General features: G+C 33.8%; 1 protein-coding gene and 1 pseudogene across 4 annotated transcripts; both read right to left on the bottom strand.

The window, feature by feature from the left end:
• Positions 1 to 791: 791 nt before the first annotated feature.
• LOC130827601 (cell division control protein 48 homolog E-like) lies at positions 792 to 7935 on the bottom strand (annotated as a pseudogene).
• Positions 7936 to 9159: 1224 nt separating this feature from the next.
• Positions 9160 to 17293, bottom strand: LOC130827600 (TSL-kinase interacting protein 1). 4 transcript variants are annotated; one of them, XM_057693363.1, is made up of 14 exons: positions 17118 to 17293; positions 16023 to 16197; positions 15857 to 15939; positions 15732 to 15779; positions 15533 to 15642; positions 14180 to 14264; positions 13817 to 14093; positions 11909 to 12031; positions 11642 to 11802; positions 11300 to 11538; positions 10854 to 11211; positions 9934 to 10344; positions 9698 to 9823; positions 9160 to 9533 (listed from the first exon to the last, which is right to left on the bottom strand). In XM_057693363.1, the coding sequence occupies exons 2-14, from the start codon at positions 16147 to 16149 to the stop codon at positions 9282 to 9284; spliced, it is 2400 nt and encodes a 799-aa protein (XP_057549346.1). In that variant the 5' UTR covers positions 16150 to 16197; positions 17118 to 17293; the 3' UTR covers positions 9160 to 9281. The 4 variants fall into 4 exon arrangements, with proteins under 4 accessions (XP_057549346.1, XP_057549349.1, XP_057549347.1 ...); XM_057693366.1 differs by having other exon boundaries at positions 10018 to 10344; XM_057693364.1 differs by having other exon boundaries at positions 11909 to 12016.
• Between the last annotated feature and the right edge of the window lie 898 nt (positions 17294 to 18191).

The raw sequence follows: 18191 nt of genomic DNA, 5'->3' as shown, positions 1-18191 counted from the left end.
TTGAAGTCTAGAGAGAAATTGATTCTACTAGTAGTATATATTCTTGGTTAGAGCCTTAGAGGTCCTTCAAATAATTCATTCTGGTAAATGATCATTTATCTTTAAAGTGAATATTTATAATTTTAAAATAATTATTTGATTTACAAATTGTTAAATAAGAGGGTTTCACGGTGAAATAATCTCTGTTAGGGCTAATTCACTGTACACTTGCAATCTTAAAAATGATCATCTATAACTTTTAAATGATCACTTATAATCTTAAAATGATAAATTATAACCTAAAAATGATCATTTACAGTTTTAAAGTGATCATTTTTATAGTCTTTATGTGATCACTTATCTTTGAAGTGATTACTTACAATCTTAAAGCAATTGTTTATAATTTTTAAGTGACTATTAATAACTTTATGTGACCAATTATAACCTTTATGTGATCACTAACAGTTTTAAAATGATAACTTTTTATAGTCTTAAAATGATCAATTTCAACCTTAAAATGATCAATTTCAACCTTAAAATGATCACTTACAATCATATGATCAAGTGGTTGGAATGTATGAGATTGTACAAACCTTTCTCACGGTGAAACAGTCTCATACAAAACTTGATATTGCTTCGATTCACTTGAGTCATGAGTAGACCCTCCTTGATCCTAAGTCCTAACTCCTAACATAGCAACAGCTCTGCCCCCAAATAATCCTTCAACATCAACCATGAATACGGTACTATGAGTCGGAGAATCTTTTAAGTAACAAGACTGATAAGAAAAAAGTCTCACAAGAACAGGCTTAAAAACAAACATGACATATACATGTCTAACAATTAACTATTTTCCCAGAAAGTTAAAAGAAAATTTCCAACAATTTACAATAACTGCTCTGGGGACGTAATTCTACAGTTAAATGATGAAAACAAGATCGCCTTAACTACATACGACACATTCTCTTCAACGAATTACAAAGTACATTGATACGAAAAGTCGAAAACCCAAGAAAAGCTTAGTTATAGAGATCATCTTCATCAGCTCCACCAGCTGAAGCAGCAAAAGCGTCTGCACCAGTAGTCCCACCATTAGAAGTGTTGGTGTTGAAACGAAACTCGGTGCCAAACCTTCTCGACTGCTGCAAGGTCTGAGCAAATGCCTGATATTTCAAACATCAGTGTCACTAACGCTCCTCCTAGCATATTTCATTGATTCCTCAAAATGAGCAGCCTTGATTTCAGCGACTTCGTCCTCCACATTCGTCCATGGCTTCAGCGTTTACACTTCTCCGCCTCTCACTTTCCATGTCCTGTAAAGGAGAAAACAAACCTCAAGTTTGATTATATCGCAGCACGAAATACTGGATTTCATGAAAAAGAAACATTCATTTGAAGAACCAAAAGGTACACAGAAAGGCTGTCAAGGAACCAATTTAACCAAAAGTTTAACATTTAAAGTGAAATATTTAGCGTCACGTATGAGGAGGGCTTGTGCTATATCCACATTTCAACCAAAGGACTCTGATACCATGTCAAGGAACCAGTTTAACCAAAAGCTTAGGTTCCTTGACAAAGGCAGAGCGTGGACTAAAATTCACTCGATAAAAGCTAGATATATGTTTACCTTTTCGATATTTTCTCGAACAGCATATTTGCAAGCCCCTCTGACATATTTCCGTGATATCGGCCCCACTGAAGCCCTGAGTATACTTGGCAAATGCCCTAAGATCAACATCTTTGGCAATAGGGGACTTCCTCAAGGCAGCCTTGAATATGGATAAGCGGGACTCTTCATCTGGAAGAGGAATAGATCAAGACGACCAGGTCTCAGAAGAGCTGGATCAATAATATCCGGTCTATTTGTTGCTCCAATGATAAAAACAGTATTTTTGGCAGTCATGCCATCCATTTCAGTCAACAGCTGATTCAAAACCCTGTCAGCAGCACCACCTGTATCGCCCTCGCTGCTTCCCCTCTGTAATACACCCACAGACACATGATTGTAAGAGACTTGTAGATGACAAGTTGCATCATAAATATGGGAGACCATGCAAGGTAAATCACATAGTAAAAACAACAAAAAAGTGTTCTGTTTGGCCCTTAATTAAAATAGAATATTAAGGATTAAATGGCGTTAGCCTAAAAAAAGAATTTACTTGGACGGGGAAATTCATAAATTTCACTACTATCAACTCAAACACAAAGTAGAAAGACCTGTTTCCTTCAGTGAAGAACTAAGTTCAACCAAACAATTATGTGTACACACCTGAGTTGCAATTGAATCAAGCTCATCAAAAAACAAAACACATGGTGCTGAACCACAGGCCTTGTCAAAAATCTTTCGAACATTAGCCTCACTCTGTCCAAACCACATTGTTAGCAGTTCAGGTCCTTTTACACTGATGAAGTTCGCCTGACATTCATTAGCAATAGCCTTCACCAGCAAAGTCTTTCCACATCCAGGAGGTCCGTAGAAAAGCACTCCCTTAGAAGGCGACATCCCAAAATTTTCGAATTTCTCAGGATGCTCAACAGGATATTGAACAGTCTACAGTAAGAAATCCAAGAGTGTTTAAAAGTCACAGTATTAAATAGAAATAAGTGTCTGGTACATGATTGAAAGAACATAAGGGAATAAAGGACATGCACACCTCTTGAAGCTCTCTTTTGACATTTTCAAGGCCACCAATGTCAGCCAAGGTGTCATTAGGAATTTCCACAACCTGAAGTACCAAAAGCCGTACATAAATACATAATCAATAAAAACAAATTAAGTAGGGGATTTGTTAATAATCAAATAATCATAGCATAAACCAACCATTTCACGCAGAGCGGATGGATTGCTCTGCCCAAGAGCAGTCTGGAAGTGTTCATTCGTAACAGCCATGGAATTAAGGATCTCAGCATCAATAGTCTCATCATCCAGATTAATGTCATCCATCTTCTCTCTGATGCATTGAACACAGCTTCAGTACATAAATAAGCTAAGTCGGCACCAGCATAACCATGTGTGTCCTTGGAAATTCTTTCTAAATCAACCTGTTGGATGAAAAGGAACACAAGAAACTATATTAACAAAGCTGATAACTCTTAACAGCAATTTCTATAGGAAAAATAGAGGTTCATACTTCAGAGAACTTCATGTTTTTAGTGTGAATGCGGAGAATCTCAAGTCTACCAATTTCATCCGGGCACACCAATATCTATTTCTCTGTCAAATTGACCAAACCTTTTAGGACGATTAGTAGCCCCCATAACAATAACATGTGCTCATGATTGAAGCCCATCCATAAGAGTCAAGAGTTGAGCAACAATACGCTTCTCAATCTCTCCATTGGTTTTCTCACGCTTGGGAGCAATTGAATCAAATTCATCAATGAAAATGATGGAAGGGGCATCATTCTCTGCTTCTTCAAAAGCTTTTCTGAGATTGCTTTCACTTTCCCCAGCAAATTTTGACATGATTTCTGGCCCATTAATACAAAAGAAAAATGCATCAGTTTCATTCGCCACAGCACGGGCTATTAAAGTCTTTCCTGACCCTGGAGGTCCACAGAGCAAAATTCCTTTAGGTGGCTTGACACCAATTGATTTGAACAACTTTGGGTGTCTCAATGGCAGTTCTACAAGCTCCCTAATCTGGGCCATCTGCTTCCTAAGGCCACCCACATTATCATAGCCAACCTCATCTAATCTATTTTCATCTTCTCGTTTAATAGGATCACCCTCACAAAAGATCTCAGTATCTGGGGCAACTACGCAATATTCAGGAGGATCAGTCTCAATGACCTTATATTCAACACTTCTCATTCCTCCTCTAATAAGAAGAAAGTCTCCTTTCCTTACTGAACAGTAGGCTTCAGTAAAATAAGCTGAAACACGCCACAAAAACAATTCAGCAACTCAACCATTGAAGAGGATTACATAGAACTAAATCAAGGCCATTACATAAGACAGAAGCTAATATAGTATGGAGTTTCAGCTCAGCCCATCAATACATTATAAGTGGTTGCATAACATGCAATGAGAAATTTACAGAACGTATGTTCAATTTGATTTTAATATTTCCATATCATAAGCTCTAAACCATTAGGAGAGCTTGTTAATTAAATCTGATACTAGGAATTCACATCTCTAAAGTTCTCATATTTATAGTTCATAGATGATTAGCAAATGTTCTAAAGACCCTTCATCAGGCTAGAGAATTGGTTCTCTGTCCTAATAGAGAGATTTGGCTTTCCTATACAATTGACTTGGCTGGTTTAAGGGTTAATTTAAGAGAAACTAACCCATAAAGAACCCTTGAGGATCAGAAAATAGAAGACATAATTGACTTGTAGCAATTCAGTCTAATACAACAAATGTTTTTTATAAAAGAAAATTAACAGAAAAACTTCCTACTTAGCTAGTTAGCTCCCAATAAAAGGACTCAACAAAAGTAATACTTGAGCTTAATACTTGAGCTTTAATTTGCAATAATGATTAATGAATCATGAGATATCTCAAAAGCTGTGCTATGCTGTTGTTATCTTCTTCCAAGTGTCGCTTAGCCAACATAACAAAGTTAAAATTTTACTCAACATGACAATGTACTTCTTATCGTCAAAGCCCATGTAGCCATAACTAAAGAGCAGGAAAAAACAGAAATCCGTATATTTTTAATGATGTATAATAGACTATATTAAAATGTCTCATTAAATTGTGAGCACTTTTATGTAAAGTTGCACATATATTTGCTACCAAGAGTACAATTGCACATAACCGTACTCCCAAACCTCGACCTAGGTGGGAGCCACAAAATAGCATTAAGGTAACGTGATGAAATGTATTGTACATATTTTTAATAATGTTTTCAGCGCATCTTCACAACAATATTGTAGGAATTTGAAATGATATACAATAAAGGAAACTTACGTTTCAGGTATGCATCAAAAAATTTCCCATTGACACCCTCAATAGTATCATCGATAGGAAGAATATGGACACGCTTTCCATATTTCATGTCGGGACATTGGTGTACGGAAACCACATCACCAACTCGCACACTTAAATTTGATCTCACAACCTTGTTCATCTTAATCTTAGGTTCTTCACATGCCTCGTCGGCAAGAACAATGCATATTGTATCTTTTCTTTTTTTTCCCTAAAAAGTTTCCAAAAACCAGATTTTGAAGTCAATATTGAAATCCTCTCGCAAAAACATGCCATCTTCTTAACTAAGTTAGTTAGAGTAATCCCAAATTTGGAAGACATCTTCCCATAACAGTCCTACATGAAATGTAACCTGGTCATCTCTTTCTGACAACTCATTAAAACTCTTATCCTATTCTGCTTGGCTGCTCCCCTACCCTCAACCAACATTATGATAGCCCCTACCACCCACTCTACTGAACTACTCCCTCTATTTTCATATATTCTTATCAAATAGAATTCTTGAATTTTAGTGTCAAACTTTGATTACGATTTCTCATTGAGATATAAGAAAAAACATTCATGTGGGATCTTGTTAGATTCATCTCAATGTATACTTTCTAAATATCAACTTTTTAGAATTTTCAAACTTAAAATTATTTGATTTTAAAGTTTGCATTGGGAGCTGTGAAAAAAGCGAATGAGGATAACATTTGAAAATAGAGGGAGTATCTAAGTCAATCTTATTTAGGCAGGGTCCATTAGAGTTAAAAATTGTTGCCGTTAATTGTAGAGTTGTAACAGCTTGCTTATAACTGTCCAAGTAGTTGTCTAAAGTATCAGTGTTCGGAAATGAGTTGTTATGGCAGCTATTGAAATATAATTTGTCATTATAGTTGGAAAAAATCAAAAGAGAATATTTGTCAAAAAAATATCGTGAATATTTTAAACATAATTTTTAATATTGAATGCTAAAAGTTCTAACAGTTATCATTACCGTTAAATGCAATTTAAATTAGTACCTTGCCAAACACCAACTTAATTTGTGAAGTAATTTTGATCTACTCAGACTACTTGTTCAAGCGCATTAAACAAAGTTAAGTGAGACCTTCTCTCGTGGATCTAATTCTATTTTCAAGTCTACTAAGGAAGCACAACTTCAAACTTCCATAAATCAAAATTTCAATAACTCACATTAAACAGTTCAGTTGGCTTTTTGATCATAAAAGCCATATAACATGAAACTCCATGACTCTTATTTTTCAACCATTAGGCACTCCATTGATAAACTCTTAACAAATTTTCAACTAAAATCCATATAATATTCATTGAATTTAAATTGAATGGCTAACTCTGCTTATTACATCACCATTCAACACCGAAATTCAAGCTTTATTGCAAGTTTATTCTTTAAAGAAAAAACAATCTAGGCAAATGGAAACCCACCCCATAAACACTATTCAAAGATCCATAAACCATATTACACGGTCAGAAAACATAAGTTCTCCTGCACTAATCAAAGATAAACATGTAACAATGAGTAACCTCAACATCTAAAATTGCAGAAAAACCAGCAGAAAGCAGAACATAGTCATTATTAGGCCGTGACAATTCATCACATAATCTTAACATGGCCCACTCGTATGGACACGAGACACCCAAACCCATGGGTCAAGAGCATTCACTTGCACATACTTGGTGAGGTTCATTGTTTCCCAAAATCATATGACAGTAGGAGAATTAGCCCACTTAATATATATGCTAGTTCACAAAACACTATTTTATAAATGTGGAATCTTATTTCACATGTGAAGTATTTTCAACAGTCATAGCATCTATAATTGTGCTAAAAAACCTCCAAACATGTATCCAATCCAAGTCATTTAATAAGTTTCCATCAATAGAGCATTGACTGAAAATTCCTATTTCTGAACAACTTCCGTTTCCATCATCCCAATAATTCCCTTTTATGGAAGAAAAACATTCTAATTCTACAGTAATTTGAAAATCTAAAAAATTTAATAAGCAAAACTTAGAAAGGTATTTACATGCCTGAATGAAATGAAGATATCTGGAACCTAAAAGTGAATTGTTTATACGAATTACATTACATTCCTCTTCATATGACTTCCAACATAGAATAGATTAAAGAAAAAATTAGCTAGAATAATTCAACTTTTTCATGATTTTCCTACAATAATTTCACCTATTGATTAACCATAAATAATCTCAACTTTAAGGGGTATTTAACTGGAATAGATTAACCATAAATAATCTCAACTTTAAGGGGTATTTAACTGGAATAAACTTAGACAATTCGATGACTTGCTAGGTAAAAAATAAATTAAAAATTAATTTAAAATTAGAAAAAGAATTTTAAAAATTTACATAAAAAAATCTAAATATTAAAAAAAACATAAATTTTTTAAAACATTTTTTGATAATTTTTTCGACATTTTATTTTATTTTATCTTTTCTTTCAAAAAAAATAAAAATTGGGATTATTCATACTTAATCAATACATTGATTATTATAGGAAAATCACGAATATGTTGAATTATTCAAATTAATTTTTACTGGATTAAAATACTTAAATCCAAAACATATACTCCCTAAAACATATCAAAATCTAAACGCAAAAGTAAATAAAATGGATAAAGAAATTAAACCTTGATCAAGACCGTATCACCGCGGACTAGTTGAGTGTTTTCCATGGTATAAGGATGTATCGAAACAACAGAACTATCATCATTAATAGCCTCGTCGACAACGAGACGATTCGGAGCATTCCTGCGCTCAAGAATCGCGGTACTAAAATCTCTCTTCGCTCCCTTTCTGAAACAAACAAAACCAAATCAAAGAAATTAAACTCAGTAAAATTAAAAAGCAAAATAAAAATCAAATGAAATCAAGAAGAAGAAAGAACTACGACTTACGAATGTGAGGATTCAGGATTGTCAAGCATGATTAATTGAGGAAAGAAACAGAGAATTGAATGCAATAGTATAGTAATAGTAGTAGTAGTCCAGTAGAGATGTTTCTTTCTTTCTTGAAAAGTAAAATGGGAGTATGAAAAAAGAGATGGCAAAAGGGGCGGGTTTTATTATAACAAGTTTCCCGCGACGGCAAATTTAATTAACAATTACCAAAAAAAAAAAAAAGTCTGTTATGAAATATTTGCAACTGAAGTAAATAAAAATAATTATATTAAAGCAACATTGAGAAATCTATAATGTCATGTTTGGTAATAATAATTTCATTTGTAGATTTAAAATTTGCTCAAATTTATTATTTGGAAGATTAAAAATTTTCAAATTTAAATTTGAATTAAATTTCACAATTATTTTTAAAGTAGTTAAAGTTAAAAATTTGAAAATGACTACCCAGACCTTCTCATTCTCAAATTCTTCATTTATAATTTCATTATTGAAATCTATAATTTAAAATGAAATACTTGCTCCTTAACACTACATAAGATTTTTTTTCAAACATAAAGAGGTCGATTCTCATCCCTTATAGAAAAGATTAGCTTCTTTTCTCCTTATCTGTAAGAATTCTTTAGTGAGAAGTAAACTCAGAATCTTATCTAAAGAAAATAGTACTCCTATATATTCTAATTGAAATAGAATTTGATCTCATAATCTATATGATTAATTTTGTTGTTTTAGTTCATAACCATATTAAAACTTTCACTTTACTACTCTTATTTTTGTTATCATTTTCCATAACATTAACAAACCTTTGATTTTATCACTCTTTTTGTATATTTCATCACTTATTACTTTAATTTTCGGACTCTCCTTATTCTTATGACAAAAATACATGCATCATTATGCAAGAAATGGAATCCAATGCAATATTATACTTCATTTATGAATACTATATTATATTCTTTCAGTCTTTTTGAATTTAATATACTTATTTCAAAAGGATTATTATGATATATATTTTCTATGCCACTAACATATTTTGTAAAGAAATATCACCGTTAGTAGGAAACTCAAAGGACAAAGGAATTACGAGTAAAACAATTTGTACATGAGTTCATGCTCACTCGAGAACCCAATTAGAAGGCAATTCCATCTCAAATAATAAAGTAATTTAAGAAAAGAAAAACATTCATATATCCAAATTTCTGAAGTCTTTTCATAAGATATTGTTGGGATACATTTACAGTGATGCAACACCATCAAGGATGGAACATAACTCTGTATAGAGTCCTTCACATTTTACTTTTATACAGAGTGAAGGGAAAATGTAAGCAGGATATATATATATATATATATATATATATATATATATATATATATATATATACCAAAAGAAAATTTTGATCACGGCGAGCCTTTCACGGAGTTATTAATATCATGATTCCTGAATTTCAAAAATTATACTTGAAGAGATTGGACTCCAGACTTGTCACTTGTATCGATTTTACCGGCGAAGGAAGAACCTCCTTGAGCTCCAATGGTTGAAGATGGTCTTTTGTCATCCAAGCCAAAGAAAGTGCAGTTTTGAAACGCGTCAAGGCTGCTGGCTAGAAGACGGTTTAGGCCACTCAGGCTATCACTTAAAATTAGATCTTCACTATAGTATTTACATGAAGGTACATCCAGCTCTAAAGGCCCTAAAGAGTCGGGCTGAAAATCAAAGATAGACGAGCAATGAGTATGTTATGCTGATGGGAAGATAATGGAAAGAGGATGTGTTTTCTCGTTACAGAAGAGGAAAACAAAATTCATGTATAAAATGGTGGGAATCTGGAAGTAAATTGGACAATTTGATATGTAAATGCAACACGTACCCAAAAAACATCCGTCAGGCTATTAAATTCTTCTACGGAACCTCCGATTTCTCGGGTTTCAGATGGATACTCGTCTATTTGATCATCCAAGGGATTGTCCTCATCCATGACTTCCTTAGGTGAATCCTACAAAAAAAAAGTATGCACGAAAGTGAGACTCAGCTAGTAAACAGTTTTTCTTTCAATTACATGTATGCTTGCACTCCTACACAAGTTTTTGACTTGGGGAAAAGAACCTGAATTGTGGTGTCCATCCCAGCTGAACTTGTAAAACACCTTATATCAGAAGCCGAAGAAAAAGCTGTAGCTGAACACGATACCTGGTTGTTAGATACAGCTCTGTTCTGAAATGAAAACGCATCGCATGTTTCTTCCGCATCCCAAATTGATGATGAATGTGGAGAGGGGCCACGTCCGCCTATCTTATTATGAGTTGATATATGAGCAGCGATAGCTGCATCAAATGAGTCACAAGAGAATGAAATCTCCGCAAGACATCCAGAACTTCTAAAAGTAGGAGTCTCGACACAGTCGGCATCCATAACATCTGATACATCAGTTAAATGATTCCTGACAGCAACATTTTTAAGGTTATCTGTCCACTCTTCGGTGGACAAACTTGGACTCGTTCTTGCTGTCTGATCAACCTACAAGGATAATGATGGATCAGAATTGGAGAAGCGCAATGCAAGAATGAGAAAGTCCGATCAGCAAAAACTCCTTTAACAGTTATATACCATTGACAGCCGCAGCAAGTTAGAACTGTGACTGTTCTCCAATTTTCCTCAAAGGGAATAAATGTAAATTCAGCAACTAAGCTCTGTAGATGCTAGGAAAGGAAAAATAAGAACCAAAATCCAAGAGTCTCCTCAATACCTTTTAATGCCATAGGTCAGCAGTACAGCTCCCAGTCAACTTTAAGTGTTGTTAACCAAGAACTAAATTAAATTTAAATAATATTCACAATGTGTCACCTTTATTGAGATTTCTACGGACCATACGGTCAATCAGCGATGATAATATAGGAATATCAATTATAAAGGTATAGAAATTGAGCAAATATTGAAGAGTAAGAAATATGGGGAAGGCATCAAAGATAAAAATGCATATAACTAAACGGCAATGCACTTACAAAGATAAAAAAGAAAAGTAATACCTTTTTCATATTTACAAATGTAGTAGAGTCATCACAAGCATCGTTCGATAGTAGCCTCAATCCTACGCTTTGCATCCCAAAACCATTATTCTGAAGATCCACATCAGCATTCATATTCTCATGACCAGAAGGAGCAGCTGTTGACTCTTCAAACGCACTTCCATATTTATCAGAGGCTTCATTGCTTAAAAGGTGATTAACAAGTTTCTCCGCGTTGTCCTTGTCTTCTGTTGGTGGAAATGATTGGTCCTCAAGTGCTTGCTTGCTTCTATTTTCTTGCACATTAAAATTTTTTAAAGCTAATAATCTTGTTTTTGAGATGCCTGACTGAAGCTCAGCATCATAGATCCAGCCATACCTTCATAAAGAAAAGAGAAATTCAAAATATGAATAGTTGACACCTCACAGCTATAACCAAATGAAGAGAAATAAGAGGCAGAAAAAACCTCAATCGGAACACTGTTGGACTACCAATCATGGCATAGACTTCAGCAGCAGTAATAGCTGAATCACGAGACCATCTCTGATATGCCAGCAGATTTTCTCTCTGGATATTGAAAGGGAAAAGCATGAGTTCTCCAGATGCTACACCGGAAGTACCCCACTTACGATCAAGATGCTCCAGAATAGAAGATATCTTCTTTCGTGTACTTAAAATCAACTCCAAATGTGGATTATGTTTGTCCTGCCCAACCATCCATGGAAGTCCAGTGTATACATATTCATTTAGCTGTTTTCAACTTATTAAGCATCAAAACTCAAAAGAAAAGAAAGTACACCAATCTCACCAATTCTAGACCCTTTCTGGTACTTTCATCAATTGGGAACAACTGCAGTGTAAGTTTCACATTAGCTTGAGCATTTTCCTCCATGACAATGCCTTTAGTAATGTTTGATGATTTTGCTTGTACATGCACTTGCACAGTTTGTTCAGAACAATTCGAGTCACCTACATAAGCATTCATTCATCATAAATTTGAAAACTTAACATTCAATGTATGGGGTAAAGAGCAGCAATACTATAACAACTGCTGAGCACAACAAGACATATCCACCTTGATTTGCAGTGGGATTTTCACCAGCCGTTCGCTCTAGGTGCTCAGCAGCATCAGCAACCAAGGAGACACCAGCCATGGCAGCCTTCTCCCATCTTTTCAATGCAGCTGCAGACAAAATACCTGCATTAGACCAAACATGATATTTGTAAACCACGGCAGGAGCCAGTCTTAATTTAGTTAAAGGTGTGCCAGATTCCCATAGAAAAGAAATGCAAAGCACTAAGCTTACAAGCAGGGATGGCGCTAAGACAGCAATATACATAGCTCAGCACCCTAAAAATGCAAAAAATACTTTTTTGTGCCTAAGTTCGGTTCGGAAAGCTCATTAACATGCTCGATAAATATTTATTGTATCATTTTGCATAAAGTTATATTTTTGACTTTGTTTTAAGTATTACTAGATTAGTTTATAGACTTTCTTAAGCGGAACTAGTTACTTCAAGTTCTCACAATAAGTAAAACTCTATATATTAACAAGGGTTTATTTATGAAAATTTAAAAAGTAATAACTTGAGTTCGAGTGTGAACTCAAATCGAGTCTCAAGATAAGACGAGCTCACAATATAGGTTTTCAAGCGAGCCCAAGGTATATAGCTCATCAAACTTAGAGCTCGAGACGAGCAAAAAGACGAAAAAAAAATCTCTTGAATGGGAACAAGTACAGTAGAAATGAGACGAAAAAAAGAAAGGAAAGCCCATAAGAGAAGCTCCAAGAATTCATTGAAGTGGGACAAGACAAGCAGTTTGAGAATCAACAAGTCTGACCACGTATAATAGGTAACCTAAAAACCTGCAATTAAAAGTACCAACGTTTCTTTTCTTTTAATGATGGATTTTCCCTTCAATACATGGATCTACGTATTCTCTCACTGTAACCCAATCTATGGATTACACAGTTTGTATGTCGATCCCATGTCGTGTCGACACAAGTACGTTGGCCCAAAGTGCCACCTTGATCATTTGTTCCAATGATTAGCAGAGATCCTAAGCACTAGGTAGACAAAAGGCTTATAAAAAGTTTGATCTAACCAAGTTTGAGGTTCAGGCCAACGTGGAAAACACAATCAAGTGGATAATTAATCAGCGTAATACTGCCTTTTGACTTGCGATGGTTGCAATGATCAAAAAAGTTGAGTGGTCGTAGAAGACTGTGACAAGGAGTGAACGATAATGATAGCATTCTTTTCAATGGGTGGCTAATTCATAAAACGTAAGGATAAAAAATATAGAAATTCGAACGCACTCCATGATCTATGTCCCGAGTCAATGAACTCTTCCACAACTTCATCCTATGTTTTAGGATTACACGTGGCATTATGTTTATGATCTTCAAGTGATTTAGTACTATCACTCCGTTATCAATTTTTCGAATAGACTTCAGACTCGTCATTCCAGATACTTAATAGGTGGCATTCCGTTTTCCTTTATTATATTTCGTAACTAGTGCATCTCATTCTATATAACATAGAGCTGAACTCATCTAGAGTTAGAGAAACAAAATCAGATCAATAAATATATATAGTACCAGGATCATAGAAATGAAAACTTACCTACCATAATTTATTAGTTTCTAAAGATATTAAACCAAATCTTTGAAACCATGGAAAAAAAAAAGATTTCTGGTTTACTGCAATCAAGATTTACAAATCGACATGAATAGCACATGTGTGCATTGTGATAAGTTTAAACTTATAAGTTGATTGAAAACCAAACGAGCACTATGCTATATTATCCTATCACGTCAAAAAGGAAAATTCAGTACAGCTCATGGCTTCAAAGAGGAAGAAATATGTTTAAAAAAAGCTTACACATGTTTATCTGGTCGAGGCTCAAATCATTTGAATACAGTTAGTTCAGCAAAATCAAGATTGCTAACACATGACTAAAAGGGTGTAAGTTTTGTACCTGTTTTCCGCCGCTGTTTGGATTTTGTCTGAGATGACTCTCCTTTATTGCTGCTGCGAATCACACCCATATTTGAATTACGCCGTGAAGATCCTCTAGCTTGTCCTGCTTTCTGAACATTCTGACTGTCAATTAAAATAATTTTAACAGCCCGAGCATCGTTCCCAGACAACTTGTTCTGGTTTGTAGCGGTGGTTGGTGAAGGAGAAGAATAACTATCTCCTTGAAGGGATCTTTTCTTTACATTCTTTTTTCTGTCTTTCATTAGTTGGTGTTCCTGCAGGCAGAGTGAAGTTCTCCAATGACAAATTTACTTCCATAACTATTCCTGATAAATAAAAATACTCGAGAGTTCAAACTAACCAGTGCTTCCACAAAAATTTTAAACCTACGGGGCTTCAGGTGAAGCTTTGAAGCCTTGCAACTGTACTTCTCCAGTAAAGACCACCTAAAATTAATTAACATAATTAAAGAAAGTCATATCCAAAGATGAAGAGACACTTAAAAAACAGCAAACCATTCTTAAATCATAGGCCATCAGAAAGTCGGTGAAAACTGTCTACAAAAGCAGAAAACCTTAATGAGATATTAAATGAAAGATATTTCATTCAATCATCCAGGTATATCCAAAGGCCAAATAAACGGCCAACTTTCCAAATGAAAAAAATGTGCAATTACTTATTTACCATACTTCGCAATTTGATGTCCAATCTTAGGGCGATACATTTGCAACGTAACTACTGCTGTCAATTGTTGGCAGTATTAAATTTAACTTAATGAATAAATACAGAAACAAATAGAAATATTATCCTAAAATCCAACAACTTCTCATTCAATTGTTAAAGGGATATCAACCTATCTGAATTCCACCACCATTTGGACTTTCTCAATGAAGAACATAGCAAGAACAGTCATAAAGTTTCCTTTAATCCTCTAGGTTCATTTATCTCCTACTTCTATTACACATTTAGTACAAAACATTTCTAAAAATTCAGACTAAGACTTATATCTACAGTGGTTCGTACATCAATTCGTCAAAAAACTTGTTTAATTATTAACTAGGTATAATTTCCCTAATCATCATTTTTGTAAATATATCTCTGCTAGTACCAGATTATATGGTCACCTACATAAGAAAGCTTTTTTCCTCAGAACACGATCATATTCCCGATTCACAATCTTTCGTACATGATTGTGAATGGTCAACCTCGCCAAATAAGTACCATACTCTCAATTCAGGATCAAAAAAATGTTCAAATAATTTAAGCATAACACAAAACATATTTCAAAAGTGCAAAAAAAGTCTAGGTTCAAACATTTTCAAGGTTAACATGTAAAATGATGGGCATTTTATTCGGTGAGATAATTTATAAGTATGATCCTAAGAATCAGATTCGCACTCTTCACGAGGCGCATATCAAAGAATGTGTAGTAAAAACAACAGTAAATTCTTGAAGCCCTCAACTCTCTTGTTTATCTACTATTCTATGCTCATTCAGGATATTAACAAACTGCACAAAAGTTTAGAATTCACATAATTAATAAGGAGTAAAGTATATGATAGAAACTCCTATGTTGCATCAATGTGGAACTGATATATATGGTAGCAAACGAATATGGTAAGGCATATATCCAATTCATATGCCAAAACAATATACAGAATTAGAGAATGTGGAGACAACATTGAAGTACGAGATTGATTAGAAATTATATTACCAACGCAACATTGCAGCATTAGTGTCTTTGGAATTTTTTGCATCTAAAGACAAGTCGGGACCCAGCAACTTGTTCATGCGTCTCACAAGTCTGTAATAATAATGCCGCACCTGTTTTTGAAAAACAAAAATATGAATTGATTAGTCAAAAAGATGTAGAGTCTCAAAGTAGAAAAAGAAAGTGCATGTATTCAGGGTACCTGGTCCTTGTTTTTACTTTGCACTCGACATGTGATTTTTTCAAAATTCTGCACTTATGAGATAATAGACTCCTATTAGAAATATATAATCTTTCACTTGCACAATTATAGACAGAGAGACTTGCCTTGCCAACTTGCCGCAATGCAGTGAAGAAGCATTCCTCCTCCTCCCGTGTCCAAGCAGCCCACTGCCGTGTTTGTCGTTTTTCTGTAATTTATTCCTATTCAGAGATGACATTCAAAGATTCCTTGTACTCTGTACAGAAAACATCAAATGAACTAGAGGCTTACCAGGCTTTGCAAATGTAACATCGTCAGATGAAGAAAGTATTATAGGTGGTTCGCTGCTTTGACCAACTCTGTTACCAGCACAATGGTGTTCAAGACATTGTATATGGGCATTTTCTGCTGTCTGCATGCTTACAACATAAGAAGAACTCTACTCTTTCATGACGTAACCTTGAATCTACATTCATCAATAGAAGCATAGTTAAAATCATGACAATAATAGCAGCAAAAAGAATAAAACAACGCAACTAGATACTCCGGTATTAGAAAAATCTTTTGATAATATTTTCTAGAAAATCGTTAATGTGTATATTAGACAGCATTTTCAAAAAGTGCAAGATTATGCTATCAATGGAACCAAGTAACTAATGATCCAAAGACCTAGAATTCTAGATACCAACTCAATCATCACTAAAGATGGTTTCTTTGACAAACCCAAGAAGCACGCCCACAACATTGTCTGAAATTTGTTCCTAAAATGTAATTATACTTAACAAAAATGGAATCATAACATTAAATGCAGAAACAACAACAAAAGCAGCATGATTTTAATTAGCACCGATCTCAATGCCTTTTGAATGAGATAAAAGATTCCAAACAAACAATGAAACACAGTCATAACAACAGAAACAAGATGCAATACATGTTGATCAAGCACTTGAAATAATGAAGTATCAATATTCAATAGAGCTCACAACCTATCTAGCTAAGCAAAGAATCGGATTCCTTTTCGTCCAACCAAAACTAAATCAAAAACAAAAATTATATTCATCAAAGCATCAACTGAACTCATGGACCACAGCAAAAAAACTTAAACAATGCTCCAGAAATAATAACCAACAAAGGAGCAAAATAATCAACAATTAAAGAAGATACCAAATACTATGAAAATCGAATTTATTTAAGAAATAACCTAATGGACAAATTTCAACCTTCAGAAAAGGATAATAATTATCTAATTCAATACCCTAAGTTCCGAAATGAAACAAAAGAAAGCTCAATTGTGGAAGAATTCCTATCAAACTAAGAATCGAATTACGAAAATGAAATGAATCGTAAAATCGCAAACGAAATTAAGAACAGAGAAATGTACAGTACCGAATTGAGATCAACGATGGCGGACGATTTCTGTGGACGCTGTAGCCGGAGCGGTGGTAAAGCTTCGTTGTTCTTTGCAAGTTTTTCTTTTTCTTTTTCTTTTTTTTTTTTTCCTTTTTTTCTTTTTCGTTTTTTACTTTTCCCCCTTCTGTTTTTAAACTATATACAGGAGTAATACTTAGATTTATAGATTGTAGAAGTAATTTTCGCTATATGGAATTTGTGGGTTTTTATAAACAAATAAGAAATAAAAATCGTTGTATGCAACGGTCTCGTGATGTGTTTTTTAAAAACGAATTAAATAATTTATTAATACAAATTATATAATTATATAAACTTTGTGTTTTGAGATCGTCTCACTGTAAAATAGTCTTTTTAATTTTCTTAAATTAAAAAGGAATGATAGTTTGAGAATACATATTAAAAGTTCACCAACATGAAAAAAATTAATTTAATAACATTTTTGAATTTTACATTTCCTTAAAATTCATTTAGGGCTAAGTCATGTAATTACTCTAGGTGTATACATTTGCTCTTATAAATAGAGGAACACCCTCAAGCATTTCATGCCCATTTTGTTTTAGGCATTCATTAATTTGTCAATTCTTAATATTACTAATAAATGTTATTATATTAAATCAATGAAAGCACGTAAAATCATATCTATCATAGATTTTATGGTCTTGTAAGTTTATTTATAAGAAACGATTAGAATATTCATGATTGAATTTGTAAGAAAAACAATAATTTTGAAATGTCCTCTAGGATCAAACATTGTCATCTTATAATTACATAATAAAGAACTGTAATATTAAAAAATTTGGACAAGCATATGACTAAAAATTACCAGAAAGTCTAGACTGACAATCTATCACCACTTTTCACAACAATCAAAAAATACACATTTGCATTTAAAATAACTAATAAAACTGTGATTTTGAGCCGAAATTAAATACAACGTTCCACAATAAATTAACGGGTTTGAGTTGCAAAGAATAACCAAATCCGAATATGTGGATCATAAGGACTTGTTTTATACAAATTATAATTTTTATGCTCTCTAGATAGGCACAA

The sequence above is a fragment of the Amaranthus tricolor genome, chromosome 11 (assembly GCF_026212465.1).
Source record: "Amaranthus tricolor cultivar Red isolate AtriRed21 chromosome 11, ASM2621246v1, whole genome shotgun sequence".
Taxonomy (NCBI): Eukaryota; Viridiplantae; Streptophyta; class Magnoliopsida; order Caryophyllales; family Amaranthaceae; genus Amaranthus; species Amaranthus tricolor.
This window is presented reverse-complemented; position numbering and strand designations above follow the sequence as displayed.

Coding starts and splice junctions, on each gene's coding strand:
- LOC130827600 (XM_057693363.1), bottom strand. CDS start 16,149: ATGCAGACAGCAGAAAATGCCCATATACAATGTCTTGAACACCATTGT. Junction 15,940..16,022: donor TGTTACATTTGCAAAGCCTG/GTAAGCCTCTAG, acceptor AATAAATTACAG/AAAAACGACAAACACGGCAG. Junction 14,265..15,532: donor AATGCTGCAATGTTGCGTTG/GTAATATAATTT, acceptor AATTAATTTTAG/GTGGTCTTTACTGGAGAAGT.